The sequence below is a fragment of the Scyliorhinus torazame genome, chromosome 10 (assembly GCF_047496885.1).
Source record: "Scyliorhinus torazame isolate Kashiwa2021f chromosome 10, sScyTor2.1, whole genome shotgun sequence".
Taxonomy (NCBI): Eukaryota; Metazoa; Chordata; class Chondrichthyes; order Carcharhiniformes; family Scyliorhinidae; genus Scyliorhinus; species Scyliorhinus torazame.
The window spans coordinates 1,332,719-1,355,528 of NC_092716.1; the positions used below are offsets into that span (position 1 = coordinate 1,332,719).

At 50.7% G+C, this 22,810-nt stretch overlaps 1 protein-coding gene across 1 annotated transcript in view; it reads right to left on the reverse strand.

Moving 5' to 3' along the window:
- The window catches only part of cdh15 (cadherin 15, type 1, M-cadherin (myotubule)), a 203,829-nt gene that overhangs the window by 85,435 nt on the left and 95,584 nt on the right, over nucleotides 1-22,810 (reverse strand). The window contains exons 5-8 of the mRNA XM_072517717.1: nucleotides 22,047-22,204; nucleotides 9,078-9,206; nucleotides 7,916-8,101; nucleotides 2,039-2,292 (exon numbers count right to left, since the gene is read on the reverse strand). Coding sequence (XP_072373818.1) covers nucleotides 2,039-2,292; nucleotides 7,916-8,101; nucleotides 9,078-9,206; nucleotides 22,047-22,204 — 727 coding nt within the window. The remainder of the gene's footprint in view (nucleotides 1-2,038; nucleotides 2,293-7,915; nucleotides 8,102-9,077; nucleotides 9,207-22,046; nucleotides 22,205-22,810) is intronic.

Genomic DNA, 22,810 nt, shown 5'->3' on the forward strand with positions numbered 1-22,810 from the left:
CAGTGAGTGTGCCTCCCTCCCTCACAGCACAGTGGGTGTACCTACCTCCCTCACAGCACAGTGGGTGTGCCTCCGTCCCTCACAGCACAGTGAGTGTGCCTCCCTCCCTCACAGCACAGTGAGTGTGCCTCCCTCCCTCACAGCACAGTAGGTGTACCTACCTCCCTCACAGCACAGTGGGTGTACCTACCTCCCTCACAGCACAGTGGGTGTACCTACCTCCCTCACAGCATAGTGGGTGTGCCTCCCTCCCTCACAGCACAGTGAGTGTGCCTCCCTCCCTCACAGCACAGTGGGTGTACCTACCTCCCTGACAGCACAGTGGGTGTACCTACCTCCCTCACAGCATAGTGGGTGTACCTACCTCCCTCACAGCACAGTGGGTGTACCTCCCTCCCTCACAGCACAGTGGGTGTACCTACCACCCTCACAGCACAGTGGGTGTACCTCCCTCCCTCACAGCACAGTGGGTGTGCCTACCTCCCTCACAGCACAGTGGGTGTACCTACCACCCTCACAGCACAGTGGGTGTACCTCCCTCCCTCACAGCACAGTGGGTGTACCTCCCTCCCTCACAGCACAGTGGGTGTACCTACCTCCCTCACAGCACAGTGGGTGTGCCTACCTCCCTCACAGCACAGTGGGTGTACCTACCTCCCTCACAGCACAGTGGGTGTACCTACCTCCCTCACAGCACAGTGGGTGTACCTACCTCCCTCACAGCACAGTGGGTGTACCTACCTCCCTCACAGCACAGTGGGTGTACCTACCTCCCTGACAGCACAGTGGGTGCACCTACCTCCCTCACAGCATAGTGGGTGTACCTACCTCCCTGACAGCACAGTGGGTGTGCCTACCTCCCTCACAGCACAGTGGGTGCACCTACCTCCCTGACAGCACAGTGGGTGTGCCTACCACCCTCACAGCACAGTGGGTGTGCCTGCCTCCCTCACAGCACAGTGGGTGTGCCTACCTCCCTGACAGCACAGTGGGTGTGCCTACCTCCCTCACAGCACAGTGGGTGTGCCTACCTCCCTGACAGCACAGTGGGTGCACCTACCTCCCTGACAGCACAGTGGGTGTACCTCCCTCCCTGACAGCACAGTGGGTGTACCTACCTCCCTCACAGCACAGTGGGTGTACCTACCACCCTCACAGCACAGTGGGTGTACCTACCTCCCTGACAGCACAGTGGGTGTACCTACCTCCCTCACAGCACAGTGGGTGTACCTACCTCCCTGACAGCACAGTGGGTGTACCTCCCTCCCTCACAGCACAGTGGGTGTACCTACCTCCCTCACAGCACAGTGGGTGTACCTACCTCCCTGACAGCACAGTGGGTGTACCTACCTCCCTCACAGCACGGTGGGTGCACCTACCTCCCTGACAGCACAGTGGGTGCACCTACCTCCCTGACAGCACGGTGGGTGTACCTACCTCCCTCACAGCACAGTGGGTGCACCTACCTCCCTGACAGCACAGTGGGTGCACCTACCTCCCTGACAGCACGGTGGGTGTACCTCCCTCCCTCACAGCACAGTGGGTGTACCTACACCACATGGACTGCAGTGGTTCAAGCAGGAAGCTCACCACCACCTTCTGAAAGAGCAATTAGGGCTGGGCAATAAATGCTGGCTCCCCAGTCACACCCACATCACAGAAAGGAAGAAACAAAGTGGAGGAAGACATGGAGAGAAGTGTAAAAAACATGACTCAGGAATAAATAAAACCCAGACCTCGGGGAAAATACCCAGACATGGGATAAAGTAAGTGTGAAAAAGGGGAAAACACCTGGAACATGGGGAAAATAAAGCTGCTGCGGGGGCAATGATGCAAACATAGGAGACACTCCCAGGCACTGGGGGGAGGCTCCCAGATGCTGAGGAACTCAAAGAACCATAAAATCTGCGGCATGGAGACAGGCCCTTCGGCCCAGACTAGTCCACGCCAACTCCAGATACGGGAGAAAATACGCCCAGGCTGAGGAAGAGAAAGTTCGGGACAGCCAGAGAATTCAGCAATTAACAGTGATCCTCACCTGATATTCTGCTGTTGCTTTGTGTCGGGATCAGTGACAGTGTAGACTGTTAGAAAGCTTCCTGCTGTTAACCCTTCTGGCACATTGAGTGTGCGGGGGTCTTCCACAAAGCTGGGGGCTTCGTTTACATCAGTGACCGTCACAATGACTTTAGCTGAAGAACGGAGAGTTTGAGGGGCTCCGGGAGTGACAACTTCCTTGTTCTTCACTTCCACAGTCAGGATATGTTTCTCAGCCTTCTCATAATCAAGATTCTGAAACACATGGCAGCAAAATAAATCCCCGTGGTAACTTCTTGTGTTGACAAACCTTTTCCCTTTGCCTCAGATTCTCTTCCCCTCTCCACTGATCCCTGTCTTGACCTGAGTCTAAAGACACTGAGGCCAATTGTAAAACAACAACTTACATTTCACATAGCAAAACACCCATGATGCTTCACAAGAGCACTATAAAACAAAATTTGACACTGAGTCACAGTATTAGGGGGTGGTATTTTAAAAGCTCAGTAAAGGTTTAAAGAAGTTTGAAGTAAAGGTTTAAAGTAGGAAAGAGAGGAACACGAGTGGAAAGGTTTAGGGAGGGGATTCCTGAGCTTCGTGTGATGACTCCTATACTTAGAGAAGCTTGTACACAGTTTTCTATTTGGCAGTTTTAGAACAGATCCTGGTGTTGAAGCAGGTCTTGGAGAATATAGCAGAGACTATGGCCGGGATTCGCCCTTCTGGGGACTAATGCCGGCGGGAAAACCAGCGGCAATCACTCCGGCGTCAACAGCCCCCGAATGTAAGGAATTCGCCAAACCTTCGGGGGCTAGGTGGACGCCACAGGGGTTGGCGCCGCTCCAGCCAGCGCCAAAGGGACTGCGCAAGTTCGCGCATGCGCAGACCGGCCGGCGTGATTCCGCGCATGCGCGGACCGGCCGGCGTGATTCCGCGCATGCCCGGGGTTTCTCTGCTGCGCGCCGGCCCCTGGGAAATATGGCGGAGCCCTACAGTAGGCCCCGATCGCGGGCCAGGCCACCGTGGGGGAGCCCCCAGGGTCGGATCCCCCTGTGCCCCCCCCCCCCCCGAGGACCGCCCCCGCATACTCACGTGCCAGGTCCCGTCGTACGTTAGGCGAGTAATTCACGCCGGCGGGACTGGCCGGCTGCTCGGTCCATCGGGGCCCGGAGAATCGCCGGGGGGCCGCTGTCCCCCGACCGGCGCGGCGGGAATCCCGCCGCCCAAAAAACGGTGCCGGAGAATAAGGCAGCCGGCATCGGGGCGGGATTCCAACCCGGCGGGGGGGTCGGAGAATCCCGGCACATGTTACTGTGTGTGTGTTCTACAGTTGGAAAGGGCAGGGTAAGGGATTGTGGTTTGGACAATACCCATTTCAGCTGCTTCAATATTGCCAGAGCAACCAGATTGTTTTAAAGGGATTGGAGAAAGCAGCAACTGGAGATTTTGTGCCATCAGGACTATTGTCACCTCAGTCAGAGTGGGTTTCTACGCATCCATTTTGTTGGTGGTCTGGGGACTTTGGATGGAATATGGTTTATGGTGAATGGGATTCAAGGCTGAAACTACCAAAACAACTTGATTTGCTCTGGCTTGCTCGGTCTCTTCAGAGTCAACCGCATCGCTGTGGGTCTGGAGTCATATGTAGGCCAGACCGGGTAAGGGCGGCAGATTTCCTTAGTGAAAGGGCATTAATGAACCAGTTGGGTTTTTAACGACAATCATGGTCATCACTGGACTTTTTAATTTCAGATTTTTGTTGAATTTAAATATCATTTGCCCGGGTGGAATTAAAACCTGGGTCCCCAGAGATTACTCTGTGGGTGGGATTCTCCGATCGTGGGAGAGTGTCCGTGCTGTCGTGAACACCGTTGCGTTTCACAACAGCGCGAAACGGGCGCGGGCACGAGTGATTCTGGTCCCCACAGCGATTCTGGCCCCCACAGCGATTCTGGCCCCCACAGCGATTCTGGCCCCCACAGCGATTCTGGCCCCCACAGCGATTCTGGCCCCCACAGCGATTCTGGCCCCCACAGCGATTCTGGCCCCCACAGCGATTCTGGCCCCCACAGCGATTCTGGCCCCCACAGTGATTCTGGCCCCCACAGTGATTCTGGTCCCCACAGCGATTCTGGCCCCCACAGCGATTCTGGCCCCCACAGTGATTCTGGCCCCCACAGCGATTCTGGCCCCCACAGCGATTCTGGCCGCTCCAGCCTCACTTCCTGGCTCGCACAGGGGGCGGCGCCAACCCGCGCATGCGTGATGGCTTTACGGAATGCGCCGGCCCCGACGCAACATGGCACGGGGTTTCTGGGGCCGGACGCGGAACAAAGGCCTGGGGGGGGCCAGCCCGCCGATCGGTGGGCCACGATCGCGGGCCAGACCCCATCGGAGGCCCCCTCCCTCTCCCCCACAGGCCGCCCCCTGACCCTTCGCACGGTGTTCCCGCCGGCAGCGACCAGGTGTGGACGGTGCCAGCGGGACTCTGCTTTTTCTGTGTGGCCGCTCAGCAAATTCGGGCCGGAGAATCGGCGGCCCGGTCTCGTACAGCGGCCCGGTCTCGTACAGCGGCCCGGTCTCGTACAGCGGCCCGGTCTCGTACAGCGGCCCGGTCTCGTACAGCGGCCCGGTCTCGTACAGCGGCCCGGTCTCGTACAGCGGCCCGGTCTCGTACAGCGGCCCGGTCTCGTACAGCGGCCCGGTCTCGTACAGCGGCCCGGTCTCGTACAGCGGCCCGGTCTCGTACAGCGGCCCGGTCACGTACAGCGGCCCGGTCTCGTACAGCGGCCCGGTCTCGTACAGCGGCCCGGTCACGTACAGCGGCCCGGTCACGTACAGCGGCCCGCGGCCCGCGACCAACGCCGCGCCTAACCCGCCGGCACAAATGGCAGCGATTCTCCGCACCTCGGAGAATCGAGCGCTGGCGGCGCAGTTGCGGCGATTATCCGGCGCGGGGCTGGGAGAATCCGCCCTGGGTTTCTGGATTATTGTCCAGTGACAATACCCCTCAAATCAATTAATGTCTGAATTATGTTGATTTTAGGTGGTTTATTACTGAAAAATGAAATGAAATGAAAAATGAAAATGGCTTATTGTCACGAGTAGGCTTCAAACGAAGTTACTGTGAAAAGCCCCTAGTCGCCACATTCCGGCGCCTGTTCGGGCGAAAATGGTTTGAAAAAGTAATCTTGTTCAGCAGTTTTCTTTCCATTGGCGCTGAGGAGATTCCTTTCTTTTAAAAAGTTCTTGGACTCGACAAGAATTGTTCCTTTGGGTTCAGGCATCTCAGTAAGGCCACCAATAATGGGCAGATGAGGCCAACATTGGAGGAGTGCAATGGTGTTGGAATGTTGTACAGCTGGACGAACTTGATGGGAAGAGTGATGCCACGGAGAGATTTGAAAACAAAGATGAGAATTTTAAAATCAAGATGTTACTTGACGAGGAGCCAATGTCCGCCAGCGGACTCAGAGATTTGTAGAACATAGAGGGCAGAAGGAGGCCATTCGGCCCATCGAGTCTGCACCGACCCACTTAAGCCCTCACTTCCACCCTATCCCTGTAACCCAATAACCCCTCCTAACCTTTTTGGTCACTAAGGGCAATTTATCCTGGCCAATCCAACTAACCTGCATGTCTTTGGACTGTGGGAAGGAACCGGAGCACCCGGAGGAAACCCACGGAGACACGGGTAGAAGGTGCAGACTCCGCACAGACAGTGATCCAAGCCGGAATCGAACCTGGGACCCTGGCGCTGTGAAGACACAGTGCTATCCACTTGTGCTACGATGCTGCCGCAAATGATAGGTGAACAGAATTTGGTGCCAGTTAGGACATGGGCAGCAGAGGTTTTGATGACTCAGGTTTACAGAGAGGATAATGTGGTGAGTGTAGTTCACCCACAGTCACCATTTCCAAGTGCAGAGTTCAGGCCTCGGCTCTGAGAGTTATTCTCTCTGACATTATGGGATGGGCAGTGATGTTTCTGTGTTCTCCTCAGTAACAATGAGGAATAATTTAGTAATAAAAACTGAAAATGTTGGCAACACTCAGCAGATCAAATAGAAAGTGAGAGGGAAAGGATTGGTTAATCTGACTTAGACATTTCAGCAGATCTTCATCAGTTTAGACGTTTGCCAGACTGTCAGAGAATCTGACCCTTGACCCAGACCCCAGGTCATATCATTTTGTTTCTAGATTGTCACCTGATGGAAGATAGAAAGACGAGAGACTGGCTTCTAGCTGAAGAATTACTTCCAGTTTGGAGCAAATTTGACTATTAAACATGCCCTTTACCTTTCCAGAGGGGGTATTTCTGCTGCCCAATTAATCACATCAGTCACAGGTCTGATAGGCGGCATAGAACACAGAACATTACAGCGCAGTACAGGCCCTTCGGCCCTCGATGTTGCGCCGACCTGTGAAACCACTCTAAAGCCCATCTAGACTATTCCCTTATCGTCCATATGTCTATCCAATGACCATTTGAATGTCCTTAGTGTTGGCGAGTCCACTACTGTTGCAGGCAGGGCATTCCACGCCCTTACTACTCTCTGAGTAAAGAACCTACCTCTGACATCTGTCTTATATCTATCTCCCCTCAATTTAAAGCTATGCCCCCTCGTGCTAGACATCACCATCCGAGGAAAAAGGCTCTCACTGTCCACCCTATCCAATCCTCTGATCATCTTGTATGCCTCAATTAAGTCACCTCTTAACCTTCTCTCTAACGAAAACAGCCTCAAGTCCCTCAGCCTTTCCTCATAAGATCTTCCCTCCATACCAGCCAACATTCTGATAAATCTCCTCTGCACCTTTTCCAATGCTTCCACATCCTTCCTATAATGCGGCGACCAGAATTGCATGCAATTCTCCAAATGCGGCCGCACCAGAGTTTTGTACAGCTGCAACATGACCTCATGGCTCCAAAACTCAATCCCTCTACCAATAAAAGCTAACACACCGTACGCCTTCTTAACAACCCTCTCAACCTGGGTGGCAACTTTCAGGGATCTATGTACATGGACACCGAGATCTCTCTGCTCATCCACACTGCCAAGAATCTTACCATTAGCCCAGTACTCTGTCTTCCTGTTATTCCTTCCAAAATGAATCACTTCACACTTTTCTGCATTAAACTCCATTTGCCACCTCTCAGCCCAGCGCTGCAGCTTATCTATGTCCCTCTGTAACTCGTAACATCCTTCCGCACCGTCCACAACTCCACCGACTTTAGTGTTATCTGCAAATTTACTCACCCACCCTTCTACGCCCTCCTCCAGGTCATTTATAAAAATGACAAACAGCAGTGGCCCCAAAACAGATCCTTGTGGTACACCACTAGTAACTGGACTCCAGTCTGAACATTTCCCATCAACCACCACCCTTTGTCTTCTTCCAGCATGATGGCACAGTGTTTAGCACTGCTGCTGCACAGCTCCAGAATCCCGGGTTCAATTCCAGCCTCAGGTAACTGGAGTCTGCACGCTCTCCCCGTGTCTGCGTGGGTTTCCTCCGGGTGCTCCGGTTTCCTCCCACAGTCCAAAGATGTGTAGGTTAGGTGGATTGGCCATGATACATTGCCCCTTAGTGTCCAAAAGGTTGGGTGGAGTTACTGGGTTATGGGGATAGGGTGTGGCCTGACCCCAGGTAGGGTGCTCTTTCAGAGGGCCGGTGCAGATTCAATGGGCCGAATGGCCTCCTTCTGCACTGTAGGGATTCTATGATTCTAAGTGAGAAGTGCCCAGACCTCTCGCATCCCTTTGAATTGGATTTAGACGCAAGCTTTCTGTCCAGATCCCTCCAAGGTGACAATTCAGTTTTCTAAACATAAATCTAATTGCTAAACTGCTAATTAATTGGTTGCTTTCTTTACTTTTTCAACAAATATAATGCCTCTGTTTGTCTCCGGCTCAGTCCTGATGCTGAAGAGTCCCTGGTCATCGCCACCAACAATGGTGTAGTCCACAAACCAGTTTGATGTTCCAGGCTGATCCTTGTCCTCCACACTGATTTTGCCAATCTCCGATCTCTCCATGTCCTCTGACACTTCAGCAATAAACTGCAATGACCAAATTCACAGGTTATTAGGAATTGTAACTAACAGTTATTTTAAAATGTTATATTTTCCTGCTCAATAGGAGTGACGGGTCTGAGCAGAGTCTGTTAAATACCTTGGCCCAGGGTGTCCCTGCCCTTGGTGGGTCAAAACATATTATCCAGGAACTAGGCCAAGATTCAGTTTCACCAAACTAGCCCCACCTCGTGTCAACATTTCCATCAAAATGAAGGGGCAGAGCTGGGAACTCTGAACAACCCTGCCGTACGATCAGAGAAAATGCATTGAGTCAGGGGAAGGATGTGGGAGCCAACCTGGGATCTACCTTGACCTCTGACAGCAGCCATTGTGTGAAGGAATCCATGGAACTGAAGGTTTCTGCTGGGTTTTCCAGCAATCCCACTGCTCTGGGGCCCTCCCTGCGATGGTTGGCAGGGTCAGAAGAGGATGTTCGGGTTATGGACATTGTGGCAATTGCAACAAGAAAGACCACACTGCAGATGTTCTTTATCCAGGTTTTCCTTTTCAGTTCCACCTCTGCTGATATCCTGTGCTATAAGTCAAGACCCTTTATTTTGATGATGTCTTGAACCTTCAGCCTTCACCTTGGTGATACCCTGAAGTAAGACAGAGGTGAGCAAGAATTTCTTCTCTCAGAGGGGAGTGAATCTGTGGAATTCTTTACCACGGAGAGCTGTGGAGGCCGGGTCGTTAAGTATGTTCACGGCTGAGCAGACAGATTATTAATTAGTAAGGGGATTATGGGGATAAGGCGGGAAAGTGGAGTTAAGGATGATATCAGATCAGTCATGATCTCATTGAATGGTGGAGCAGACCCGCTGGACCGAGTGGCCTACTTCTGCTCCAACGTCTTGCAGTAAGTCTTGGCCATTCATCTTGCTGATGTTCTGAGTTCAACCCTTCACCTAACTTCCTAAAAAATCAATATATAACTAACAGAAAGAACAACATCACGAACCTCGGTGGCGATAAATTCTGGGGCGTTGTCATTGATGTCATCGATGAAGATGACTGCAGTGGCAGTGGTAGAGAGTCCTTCACCTGACAGATCTGCCACTTGTAGAGTCAGATTGTACACAGAAATATTCTGCAAATACAAAGTGAACATTCAGGAAAGAATTCAGCACTCAGTCACAGACTCAATTCGAACAATGGTGAGATTTCAGGTACTGGAAAAGCCCAACAAGCCCAACTGGTTCAGAGGTAATCCCCACCCACTGACCCACTGTTGTTAAGATCCCGGCCAGACCCCAACATTTGTTCGGATCCCGGACAAGAAACCCAAACAATTTGCAAAACTGTGAGGAAAGGATACTTTGTCCCAGGAGTGATAACTCTGACCAATGGGTATCTTTTATATTTAAATACAGAATTAACCATGTTAACATTAAAGAAATTACTTTACAATTAGCAGTTAAACAGTTCTTAAACACAAGTGAAAAATTGAACTTAGTATCTATACCTGCTACTAACTCCAATTGAGCAACCCAATACAGTTCAAACACCACTTATAAATAAAGTTAACAAATAGATTACTTGCTTAGTTGTGTAGACCTTTGAAGAGAACCCTTTTCAGGAGCAGAACAAATACATTTCTGTTCAATCTAACAAAACGGCTATTCAATTTAAAATCTTTCTGTCTTGAGATTTTTCTTTATTCATTCATGGGGTGTGGGCGACGCTGGCTGGGTCGGCATTTATTGCCCATCCCTGAAGGCATTTAAGAGTCAACCACATTGCTGTGGGTCTGGAGTCACATGTAGGCCAGACCATGTAATGATGACAAATTTCTTTCCTTTAAGGACATTAGTGAACCAGATGAGTTTTTACAACAATCGACAATAGATTCATGGTCATCATTAGACTTTTTTGAATTCCAAATATTTTATTGAATTCAAATTCCACCATCTGCCCTGATGGGATTTAAACCAAGGTCTCCAGAGCAACCCTGTGTCTCATGGATTATTAGTCCAATGACAATACCCTAACACCATTGCTTCCCCTTCTCAGACTCAAATCCAATGGTAAATTGTAAAACCATAGATGACCTGGCTCCTCCCATTAATTACATCACCTGTATCCCACTAAGATGTCACATGACCAGCTAGCTCGGACTAAATACAACCCCTCATAAATTAACTACTCTCTAGAGAATTTCAAAAAAATCACAACAATATCCCATTATCCCTTTATCTGTAATCAAGTAGGTGGTTGGAATGAATCATGATCTCACCTTTACGACTCCTGAATTATAGCTTTAGCAGACACACAGTCTGGGTACCTTAATCTAGGTTCTTTAATAATATTACTGCAACAAATATATACCTTAACCCAAGCTTTTAATAACTTTACTGTCACAAATGTAAAATATAATATATAATAATTTCAACATGCATCACACCATCTCTCCATACTCTCCAATCATAGAATCATAGAATTTATAGTGCAGAAGGAGGCCATTCGGCCCTTTGAGTCTGCACCGGCTCGTGGAAAGAGCACCCTACCCAAGCCCACACCGCCACTCTATCCCCATAACCCAGTAACCCCACCCAACACTAAGGGCAATTTTGGACACTAAGGGCAATTTATCATTGGCCAATCCACCTAACCTGCACATCTTTGGACTGTGGGAGGAAACCGGAGCACCCGGAGGAAACCCACGCACACACGGGGAGAACGTGCAGACTCCGCACAGACAGTGACCCAAGCCGGGAATCGAACCAGGGACCCTGGAGCTGTGAAGCAATTGTGCTGTCCACCATGCTACCGTGACGAATTTCTGCAGGCAGCCGAATTTGAGGAGGATGCTTCACAATCAATCACGGTTGACAGAGTCGAAGGCCTTTGTGAGATCCAAGAAGGCCATGTACAGAGGCTGATGCTGCTCCCTGCATGTTTCCTGAATTTGTCGTGTGCTGAAGATCATGTCCATTGAGCCTCTTGATGGGTGGAAGCCACACTGAGACTCAGGTAGGAGCTCTTCAGCCACTAGGAGGAGGCGGGTTAGGAAGATTCTCGCGATGACCTTTCCAGTGGCGGAGAGTAGGGAAATCCCTGTGTAATTTCTGCAGTCGGACCCGTCTCCTTTCTTGAAGATGGTCACAATTAAGGCGTCTCTGAGATCTCCCGGCATGCTCTCCGTGGTTTAGCTCACTGGGCTAAATCGCTGGCTTTTAAAGCAGACCAAGGCAGGCCAGCAGCACGGTTCAATTCCCGTACCAGCCTCCCCGAACAGGCGCCGGAATGTGGCGACTAGGGGCTTTTCACAGTAACTTCATTGAAGCCTACTCGTGACAATAAGCAAATTTCATTTCATTTCATTTCAATTGATAGATTTTTGTTGCGTCAAAACCGTCGGAAGTCTGTATTTTCGGAAATTAGCGCAAGCCGTACCCGCATCTCCGACACCACCTTAGCCCCCTGTTCCAAATTAAAACGAAGCAAGCGGATAGGAAAGATGGCCATGCAGGCAACGCAATGCCTCATGAACCCCGAGGAATTTGCGGTCGCAGCGACCAGCAGCAATAGAGTGGGACAGTGTCCCATTTGGGAAGAGGAAATCCGGAAATACCTCAAGGGCAAAGGATGGCCCATGTGGAATGATTTCTGCGATAATAACGACTCAGGTCCTGGAAGTATAGGGCATACTTGGTGGGAGAACCTGAGTGAGATACATAAAAAGAGCTTAGCGAAAGCTCGCAAGCCGATGGCAATCGTGTCCTGTGGCACAATTGCGAGGCACAGAGGAGGTCGTCAGGACGCTCCGCAAAGAAATAGAGGGCATACATCGTATGAGTAAAGTCGATGTATGCGAGGTTGAGAAAGAGAATCTGGAATTAAGGAGGAAATTAGCAGCAAAGGACGAAGAGGTGGCTGACGCCAAACGAGGTCACCAGTCTTGTCTGGCGCATTTGAGTAGTTTCCAGTCCCAGTATGAAAAGGCTTATCAGGACACGCAGCGTGCAGTCCTGGTGAGGAAAGAAACAGAGAAGCAGGTGGAGACACTACAGGAGCAATGTAATGATCTCAAGGCAGCCTTGAGAGCGCTCCACGCTGCAACCACGGAACAAAGGCAGAGCACAATAGATCATGCAAAGTGCCGAAAGCAGATTGCAGAGCTGCAATCACTGCTTTCTGTCCAGAAAGAATTTCAAGAAACCTTTGGGGAAAAATTAGACCAGGAAGACGGCCCTGATTGGGAAGAATTACAGGAAACAGCGCAGAGATATGTTCAGGGAACATGTGCGCAGGGAAAGCCCCAAAGGAGAAAAGCACCCCAACCCCCCACACAGCAGGTAGTTCAGGCTCCGATGAACCCAGTAACCACCCACCGCACAGCCACAGCAGACGAGGCGGAATTTCTATATTCCACCCCCCTCACAGTGACCCAATTACGGGACGCGTGTGCAAAGATCACACCGTTCCTCCCCGCCGCAGACCCCCACCATTTCTTTGTCACCATCAAACATCAGGCGACCATGTACGGCCTGGATGAGAGAGAGCATGTAAAGCTCATGGTTCTAAGTTTAGATCCGTCGGTAGCAGCAGCCCTTCCCGACCCACAGAACGTAGGAGGAGGCACCCTTGCAGAAATGCATACCGCGATCCTGGATGCGATCGGGTATAACCGGGGTGACCCCGTAGATGGCCTAAATAAGTGCAGGCAGAAGAAGTCTGAACACCCACAGTGTTCGCAGGACGCTTGTGGATTCACTTCGAAGCCGTTTTTGGAGACGTAGACCGTGCCCATTTGTCCCCAGATAATATGGCCAAATGGACCCGCACCCTTATCTCCCATGCCACAGAGGCAGGACAGAATGCCTGCAATAGTTATGATCCCTCGGAGGAGGCCCATAATGAGAAGTGGGTGGTTAAAAGATTGTCCTGCGTTTGGGAGCAAACTGTTCACAATAGACCCGCCGCTAAAACCACTGAGGAAAAGCAAGCTGCCGCAGACATACAGGCAGTAAAAGCAACCCATCACAACCCCGCCTGGGTAAATGAGGGAAAGAACAGCCCCCACCCAAATCACAAGAATGTTCCAACTGCGTACAGTTGGGACATTTTTCAAAAGAGTGCAATGGCCCCAAAAAGCCACAGAAAGCCCAACAGACAGGCACTCTGATTAAGAAAAAGGCAGAGCCCATCCATAGCGTTAGAGCCCGTTCGGATCAGACGGACTTGACCGAAACAGACAGACAGTGTACGGGCTCCCCCAGTTGGGTCTGCGATACCCTTTGGGATAGGTCAGGACGACCCGTAGTCGCAGCGAAGATTTGGGGGCAGCCTATCGAATTTCTTTGGGACACAGGAGGGTCCCGCACCACCTTAAATTCCTCCACCCTATCAAAAGGACACGTGGCCCACTACAGCCACTATCACCCTCAGCGGCTTTACAGGCCACTCACAGCAGGGATGTGGTAGTATGTATTGGGGGTCATGTGGGACTGGAAGCCCTAATGTCATTGGCTGACAGATCCCGGGTCCTGGTTGGCCGTTGACCTCAAGCTCCGCCCTGAAGGCGAAGTATAAGAAGCCGGTGTCTTCCCCCGCAGGCCAGTTTACTATCGGGCTGCTGGGGACAGACACGCTTAATAAAGCCTCATCGACTTCACTATATTCGTCTCATGGAGTCTTTGTGCGCTATAAGGGACACATCACGGCCCCTGTACCCATTCAAATAGAAAACATAACCACAAAACACCCCGTAGTTTTAGTCGACCTGCCCCACACAGCAGAACACATCCTGGGGATTGATTTTATGAATTCCCACCACCTATCCTTCGATCCAGTCAACCAGTGTGTCTGGAAGATGGCGAAATCCGCTAGAGCCCCCGCAACGCTCAACATAGGGGACTATATGAACAAAATTAGCGCAGTAGGCGAGTTTTGGTTCAACACGACCACGCTCAGCACGGACAGGCAGGTTAGGGCAGTCCTGCAAAAGAACAGGGCAGCATTCGCGACCCACAAGCACGACTGTGGACGGATGACTGGCTCCATACAAGTAACAGGACCGGACCCTAGACCCCAGAAACAGTACAGATTCCCCCTAGAAGCAGAGGGAGACATCCTAAAAGTTATAGAGAGCTTATTAGAGCAGGGCGTACTAAGATCAGTAGCCTCTACTAATAATGCCCCGATTTGGCCAGTAAGAAAGCCCGATGGATCATGGCGCCTGACCATTGATTATCGGGAACTCAACAAAGTCACCCCTGCAGCAGCCCCCACTGTAGCAACAAGTCCGGAGACCATGCTCAAACAGGGACTCCATGCCCGATATTTCATGGTTTTGGACATCAGTAATGGATTCTGGTCCATTCCATTGGCAAAGGCGTGCCAGTATAAATTTGCCTTCACCTTTAAAGCACAGCAGTACACGTGGACATGCCTGCCACAAGTCTTCCACAACTCCCCCTCCATTTTCCACCGACAGCTGGCAAATGGACTAGGGAAATTTTCTCGCCCCGAATGTCTGGTACAGTATGTAGACGATCTACTACTGCAGACAGACACTAAGGAAGAGCACATTGAGCTTCTGTCCGAACTCCTGGAATTATTACATTCCATTGGCTGTAAAGTAAACCCCAAAAGGCCCAGATATTGGAAGAAAAAGTGGTATATTTGGGTACAATTATCACACATGGCAAACGCGAGATCGAGCATAAAAGAATTGACTCGATCGCTAAATTGCCCCTTCCCCAGAACGTTTCAGCCCTCCGGTCGTTTTTAGGACTGGTTGGCTACTGCTGAAACCACATCGACGGTTTCGCCAGCAAGGCAGCGCCCCTCTCAGACCTCCTAAAGAAAGGAGCCCCCTGGGAATGGCTTCCGCAGCATACGGATGCTGTGGAATCGTTAAAACAGGCACTCATAGCCGCCCCCGCACTACAAGTTTCAGACCCGCTTTCCCCTTACGCAATAGAGGTAGCGACCACAGACCGCACCCTTTCAGCCGTGCTCCTACAGGAACGGCACGACCAGTTAAGACCCGTAGCTTATGCTTCCCGACTTTTAGATGCTGTGGAGCAGGGATCCCCAGCCTGTGAGAAACACCTGCTCGCAGTTTTCTGGGCAGTCCAGTACTTTTCCTATATTACCGGACTGAACCCCATCACCATTCTGACCGAACACCCCCCCCACCCAACTTTTACTGGACGGACGACTCAAGGACGGTACCATCAGCCAAATACGCGCAGCTAGAAGGACCCTTCTCTTGCAGGGACGGGACATCACAGTAAAAAGGACAAAGACTCAGACATACTTAGCGGACAATTTGCAGTACCCCGGAACCCCCCATGAATGTGAGATCATCTCTCCACACCACAACACAGGCCCCTTTATAGCAAAAACACCCCCCAGAAAAATAGATAATCCATCTCCGAGCCCTCCCGCACACGGACACGTGTGAACCCATTAAGATTTATGTGGATGGATCTTCCACAGTTTTAGATGGCAACGCATAACAGGTTGTGGGATTTATGTTGAGGACGCGATGGGACGCGCCCTCGAGGAATTAGCGTTAAAACTACCTTGACACTTAGGCGCGCAGGCAGCAGAGCTTGCGGCCATCGCGTACATAGTAGACCACCCAGATTCCTTCCCCAGCCCAGCAGACATATACTCGGACAGCCTCTATGTCTGTAACAGCCTTACAGAATTTCTGCCCCTGTGGGAAGCAAGAGGATTTGTTTCCGCAGATGGGAAACCCCTCCCCTCAGCCCCATTACTCCGCCATATTTTACAAAAAGCCCAGAACAGGACCTTTGGCATCATAAAAGTCCGCAGCCACCATCGTTCCTCCCCCCCTGGAAATGTAAAAGCTGACGCACTGGCTAAAGCAGGATCCAGGCATGGGTACTTTTGGTAACCCCCCGAAAGCGCCCCAGTGAGTGCAGTTCAGGCCACGCAGACTAGAATAGAGGATCTAGTAGAGGCCCAGAAGCAGGACAGCAATCTCGCGGAGATTGTTAAAGGGAAGTTTCCAGCCTCCTACGAGAGGTTCAGAAATACACTGACCACACATGACGGTGTGGTGTTAACGGACACCCTTTATGTAGTTCCTGAGCAGGATAGGAACCAATTAATTTGGTTATTCCATGATGGTCATGGACATCAGGGAATCGATTCCACTGCAGCCCACCTCAAACAGCTTTGCTGGTGGCCTAATCTCAAGGAAGATGTAAGCCATTACATTGAGAATTGCCTTATCTGTGCGCAGAATAACCCCGACAGATATGCAAAAAGGCACAACTCAGCCACACCCGACCAGTTAACGGCCCCTGGACTAACCTCCAGATCGATTTTATAGGTCCATTGCCCCCTTGCAGGAATGGCTATAAATATGTTCTGGTGGTCATAGACACTTTTACAAAGTGGGTGGAAGCATTTCCAGCCCGCACCAACACCGCGAAAACCACAGCCAAAATCCTAACCCACCACATCTTTACAAGATGGGGACTCCCCCGCAGTATTGAATCGGACCAAGGTTCTCACTTTACGGGACGGGTCATGCAGAACGTCCTCACGATATTTGGCATCACCCAAAAATTTAACATTGCGTACCACCCTCAGTCGAGTGGTATAGTGGAGCGCATGAATCGGACCCTAAAAACCAACCTCCGGAAAATAGTCCAGCAGAACAACACCACTTGGGATTCAGTCCTCCCCTTTGCGCTGATGTTTTTGCGTATCACTGTTTCCACCTCCACAGGTTACACCCCACACACCCTTATGACCGGACGCCCCATGAAAGGGACAGAATACTTGTTAGGTTTAGACCTGACCAGCCCTGAAGTTACGGCCTCACCCACGAGAAAGCCGTGGAGCAATTAGTTGCGAATGTAAAAACGGCTCAGTTAGCAGCCGTTGTAAAACTGGGCACCAAAAAGAAACAGAGCAAGGCCTGTTTCGATAAGGCAGTACATGCAACCGAGTATGATATCGGCCAGCAAGTGATGTTGTCTGTATATAACCCCAGCACATTCCTGTCTCCAAAATACTCAGGTCCGTACTCCATTTCAGATAATGTAAGCCCATTGGTATATAAAATCAAATACCCAAATGGTAAGACTGCGTGGTTTAATATAAACCAGTTAAAGGCTTATGGAGCACAATCAAACCACGCCCACCACATCATGCTTGACGCAGCAGACCACACCCCGCCCACAGCCAATGTAACCCGACCAACCCCCACCACGTCCAGCCCAGACACGGACTCGCCCCCGACTCCACCCCCGAAATCTACACTCCGCCCCGGAACGCCCACAGACTGCAGCAGCAGAGACAGCGACTGTGACTCGGACGATAGCCACAGCACGCCTCCCTACTATCCCCCAAAAACTGGACCCACATCCAGTGAATCCGACTACGGTCCCAGTGATCCCTTCCTGATCACTTTAAATAAATCCCACCACCGACCACCGAACCACACGGACGACCCGACTTTGTCCCCACACAACTCATTGGCACCGCGACAACTCCTACAGACTCGGCCGCAACGACGAAAGCCACCCCAACTCACACCACGCAGCCCTTTCAGCCCTAATCCACTCCAGAGTTTGGCACCCGGGAGAAGGTGACGACCTCGGGTCTGACTCCCAAGCTGCCAACCCCTTTGCGACCCTGTTCGCAACAGAGAACTGAGGTGTCCACATGATGATTTAAAGGAAACACTTGGGAGAAGTGTTGTCCTTCCTGATGGAACCTGCAGGATGTTTTATGTTGTTCGTACGTTTGTTTTGTGTTGTTCGTCCGACAGGAGAATTTTTTTCCAGCCGCTTGTTCAGCAGAACCAACTTATCTGCAGATACCTGGTCAACAGACCAGACGCTTGTTCAGAGGAACTAGCTTTTCAGCTGATACCGGTTCGGGTATCAGACGCCCGATCGTAGCTGCTCTTGTGATTCGAGGTTAGAATCACTGTAGCAACCCCACCACGATGACTACATTTTTGCCCGTTCTTGTCGGTTGCTCAGGCAGTGGAGAAACGGCGTGAGACCCGCCCTGCCTGGGGACCCCCCCATTGGTCAAACACGCTCGGGTAGGGGAGATACGGCATTGGTAGCCGTCCTACCCGGGGACTCCATCCAAATCTTACCCGTCGCGGCCCATACGCACCTCATTTGACATTTTCATTTCAAAATGTTTTTTATTTGGCGACCTTTAGGTTGCTGCCATCTGCTATTTACATCCTGGAACATTGGGATGGTGAATCAGCACTGGCCCCTCACTGGGAGCACTGGCCCCTCACTGGGAAGTGTGCCGTGTCCTAAAATTTGTTTTGAAAAAAAAAATTGAGGGGGTCACACATAGTGACCAATTATAAGGGTATAATTGGCCCCAGAAGGACAGACACACTAACACACCAGATATTAAACCAAGGTAGTTACAGATACTATGTGTGTTTTACAGAACTCCAGAAGCTCCAGGACCGGAGAAAACAAAGAACACAAGAAGGAAAAGGAAAGAGGACAGCCAGGACAGCCGTGAGGACTCCCTTCATCGTGCTCAACATGATTTTTGTGGATATTTGGTTGCGCGGGAACGCGGACCCCATTACTTCAAACCCCCCAGCCGTTAATGTTTCACTGCCCCGCAGTACCCAGAGCCCAGTCACCAGCGACACTGCATCTTCCTGGTGTGCCAGGTTCATAACCTGGTACTCCCTGTCCTACGTGATCGAAGCACTGTTAGCGTTGGCGATACTCTGCTGTGTAGTGCAGACTATGCGCCTCCGCAAATGGAGAAGGAGAGCCTACCGCGCTCGAACCCCGGTATATCGGATCAGATCCCCTATATTCGGTTACGACCAGACCCCCGACCCCCACGATCTATAATAAAACCAATAAAGAGCATTCACTTGCGTTATTACTGTGAATAAAGAAATGTACAAATTTTTCATGAAAAACACTGTATGATCCTGAGCTTGACTGCCAAGCCAGGAAAGATTATGGAATAATGTGATTTTTGTTGTATGTTTTAGGAAGATAGGATAATGCAATGTTTAGTGAGTGTAGTGTAATAAGGTTAAAATAGAGGTTCCAAGTTTGTTATTTTGTAAATGCATGTCCCTGCCTGACATAGCGCCCTTAGAATTGTTAGGTAAAATTTTTTGTGCATAGCTAGGGTCAGAGCAGAGGCCATGTAGGAGGTGTCCCCCCCCCCCGGTCAGGGAATGGAAAGAACAAAATTTATGTGATCCTTTAAGCTTCGTGTTAGGATCACAAGGAGGGTATGTAGCCACCTAAAATGGCTGATTCCCGATTAGAATGGTCAAACCCCAATCTAAAATGGCGAACGAAAGAGGCTGATGGGAAAATCAGCCAACAGGACTCAAACGGACAGCTGCAGGCAAAACAGTGTATTCGGCTCTGGGGAAGTCGGCCCAGACCGATACCTGCAACCATTAACATCACAACAACTCAGCCATCTGCATAGTAAGCAGCCATCCCCGGGAACAATCGCTACACATTAGCAACATAAAGCCGATCCAGACCTTTCGGCGCCAGCAGTGGCTGTGACAAAGGAAGGTAGACGATCACCCCCCGATCAAGGAATCGCCCCATTATTGGAGCATATCGAACCAAGTATTGGGACCAAGTCCAATCACTTGGAACCAGGTAGGAGGTCCGCCCTGAGAGGCGGGAAGCCCCTAGGGACTATAAAAATAGGGGCCAAGTTCAGATCGACCCTTCTCTTCCTGCTCGCAACCTTCGAGACCCTTCGACAAAGAAAACAGTAAGTCTTACTCCAGCGATCGCTACCAGATAGGTGCTCCTGACTATCGACTTGTACCAGCTTTTGAATCCCGCAGGCTCAGACCCAATTCGAAAGACCATTCGTTTCCCTGACCTGGTGGGCCATTTCCAAAGTTAAGTATTGGCCTTTAGTGGTAGGTAGTAGTCTAGAAGTAGGATTATTGTATAAATATTTATTGCTGTATATAATAAATGATCGTTGATTTAACTTTTACTAAGCGGTGTGCTGCATTATTGATCATTACTTGGACTTGAACCACGTGGTGGTATCAGAAAGATACCTGGCGACTTGTGAGCAAAGGTGAAAGAATTAGAGTTAATAAAACTAAGGCTAATAAGAGCAACACTACCGTGCTGCCCAATCGGCACACGCAAATTCCCCGATCCCAACTCTACACTCTCTAATCTCAAGTGTCCATACTCTTTGTTCCTTTCTCTCCATACTCCCCCATTCCATCTCTCCATGATCCTTGGTTTAGGAATGGTTACCATTCTGTCCGTGTGTAGTTTGCACATTCTCCCCATGTCTGCGTGGGTTTCACCCCCAAAACCCAAAGATGTGCAGGTTAGGTGGATTGGCCACGCTAAATTGCCCCTTAATTAGGAAAAAAAATAATTGGGTGCTCTAAATTTATTTTAAAAAAAGGAATGGTTGCCATTATAGGAAATTATAGAATGATAGTATTTCACAGTGCAGGAGTAGGCCACTTGTCCCATCCTCCTGGTCCTTCAGTACCCAGTGAATTCCACTTCCCTGCCCTTTCCCTATAATCCTGCAAATATTTGTGTTTGAAATATTTACCCAATGCTCTTTTGAAAGTTATTATTTGAGTGCCCTTTCAGCATTCGAGATCTCGACAACTCACTGTGTAAAAATATGTTTGCCAATCAGTCAAATCTGTGATTTCTGGTGACTGATCCTTCTGCAAATTTCTGTTTATTTACTCTGTCAATTTCCTCCATGATTTTGAATACCTCTAAGGAGAACCCAACCTTTCCAGTGACCCTACATAACTGCCACCATTGGTACCGAAGACAAATAAATCTAGAACAGCCTGGATGGCGAGATCGAGGTGAGGATGAAAGGGAAGAAATACGTGTGTCAGGTTGAGAATACAAGAGAATCAGGCTGAACAGAAAAGTGCCAGAAGGGAAGAGAAATTCTCAAAGTGAACTTAGCTGTCAGAATAAACCTACCCCAAGCGGGAACGACGGGAATAAACTCACCCGAAGCGGGAACGACGGGAATAAACTCACCCGAAGCGGGAACGACGGGAATAAACTCACCCGAAGCGGGAACGACGGGAATAAACTCACCCGAAGCGGGAATGACGGGAGTAAATCCCCACCGAGCCAGGACGGTCGGAGTAAACCCACATGAAGCCTGGATGATCTGCCATCGTCACCTGTTTTTAAATCAATTTCTACCAAGATTCCAACTTGACCTCCTGCTCCTTGACCTCGAATATTTGCAATTAATGACCCAGATGGGATTTTGTCAAAAGCTCTCCGAAGATGGAAGGATTTTAATATCTACACCGTGATCCAAAACATCAGGGGCGAAATTCTCCTCCCCGCCCGCCACATTTCTGCCCCGACCGGCGGGAGTCTCCGTAACGCCGGCCGGTCAATGGGGTTTCCCATTGTGGGGCAGCCCCACGCCGTCGGGAAACCCCCGGGTGCCGGCAAAACGGAGACTCCCGCCGGCGGAGAATGACGCCCAAGATTAGCTAAACATGACCGTCCCTTCCCTGAATTCACAGCTGGATGTTTGTCACATATTTCCCATTTAATAATAATAATAATAATCACTTATTGTCACGAGTAGGCTTCAATGACATTACTGTGAAAAGCCCCTAGTCGCCACATTCCGGCACCTGTTCGGGGAGGCTGGAACGGGAATTGAACCTGCGTTGCTGGTCATGTTCTGCATTACAAGCCAGCTGTTTAGCCCACTGTGCTAAACCAGCCCCGGAGACCATTTCTTCACCTCAGGTTAATCCCAAGCCCCTGGCCTTATTTTCTATCGGCGTTTAGGCCTGAAAGAGGCAGTTTGCACTTAGCCCCCTGTCACCAATCAAAAACTGTTCCCACGGACCTCTGTCAAGAGTGTCGGTTTCGTTACTGTTCTCTCATTGTGGCTGGGTTCTTGTAAACTCTTTACTCACCTCCCGATCCAGGCCCACTCCAACAGTACGGATCTCTCCTGTCGTGGGATCAATTCGGAAAATCCCTCTTCCATCACCAATTATCGAGTAGCCCAGAGCAGCATTGTCAGTCTGAGGGTCATCAGCATCGGAAGCAGTCACTTGCATTACCAGCGTGCCTGCAACATTGCACACAGTGATCAGCAAGTGGGCGCACTCTGACTCTGCCCAAACATGCTCAAATGGCCTACATCTGACTCCAGATTCACAGCAATGTGTGGACTCACAAATGCCCTTTAAAACGGAGGACAGTTACGGACCAGCAACGACACACACGCCCTGTGAAATGAATTTTGAAAAATCTCTGGCCAGCACTCAGGTGTACAGGAGTCAGATTCCCAACACCTAAAAACATCCACTGCCTGCTCCACTTCAACCCCCCTGCCTGCTGCACCTCAACCCCCCTGCCTGCTCCACTTCAACCCCCCTGCCTGCTGCACCTCAACCCCCCTGCCTGCTCCACTTCAACCACCCTGCCTGCTGCACCTCAACCCCCCTGCCTGCTCCACCTCAACCCCCCTGCCTGCTGCACCTCAACCCCCCTGCCTGCTCCACCTCAACCCCCCTGCCTGCTGCACCTCATCCCCCCTGCCTACTCCACCTCAACCCCCCTGCCTGCTCCACCTCAACCCCCCTGCCTGCTCCACCTCATCCCCCTGCCTGCTGCACCTCACCCCCCTGACTGCTCCACCTCAACCCCCCTGCCTGCTGCACCTCAACCCCCC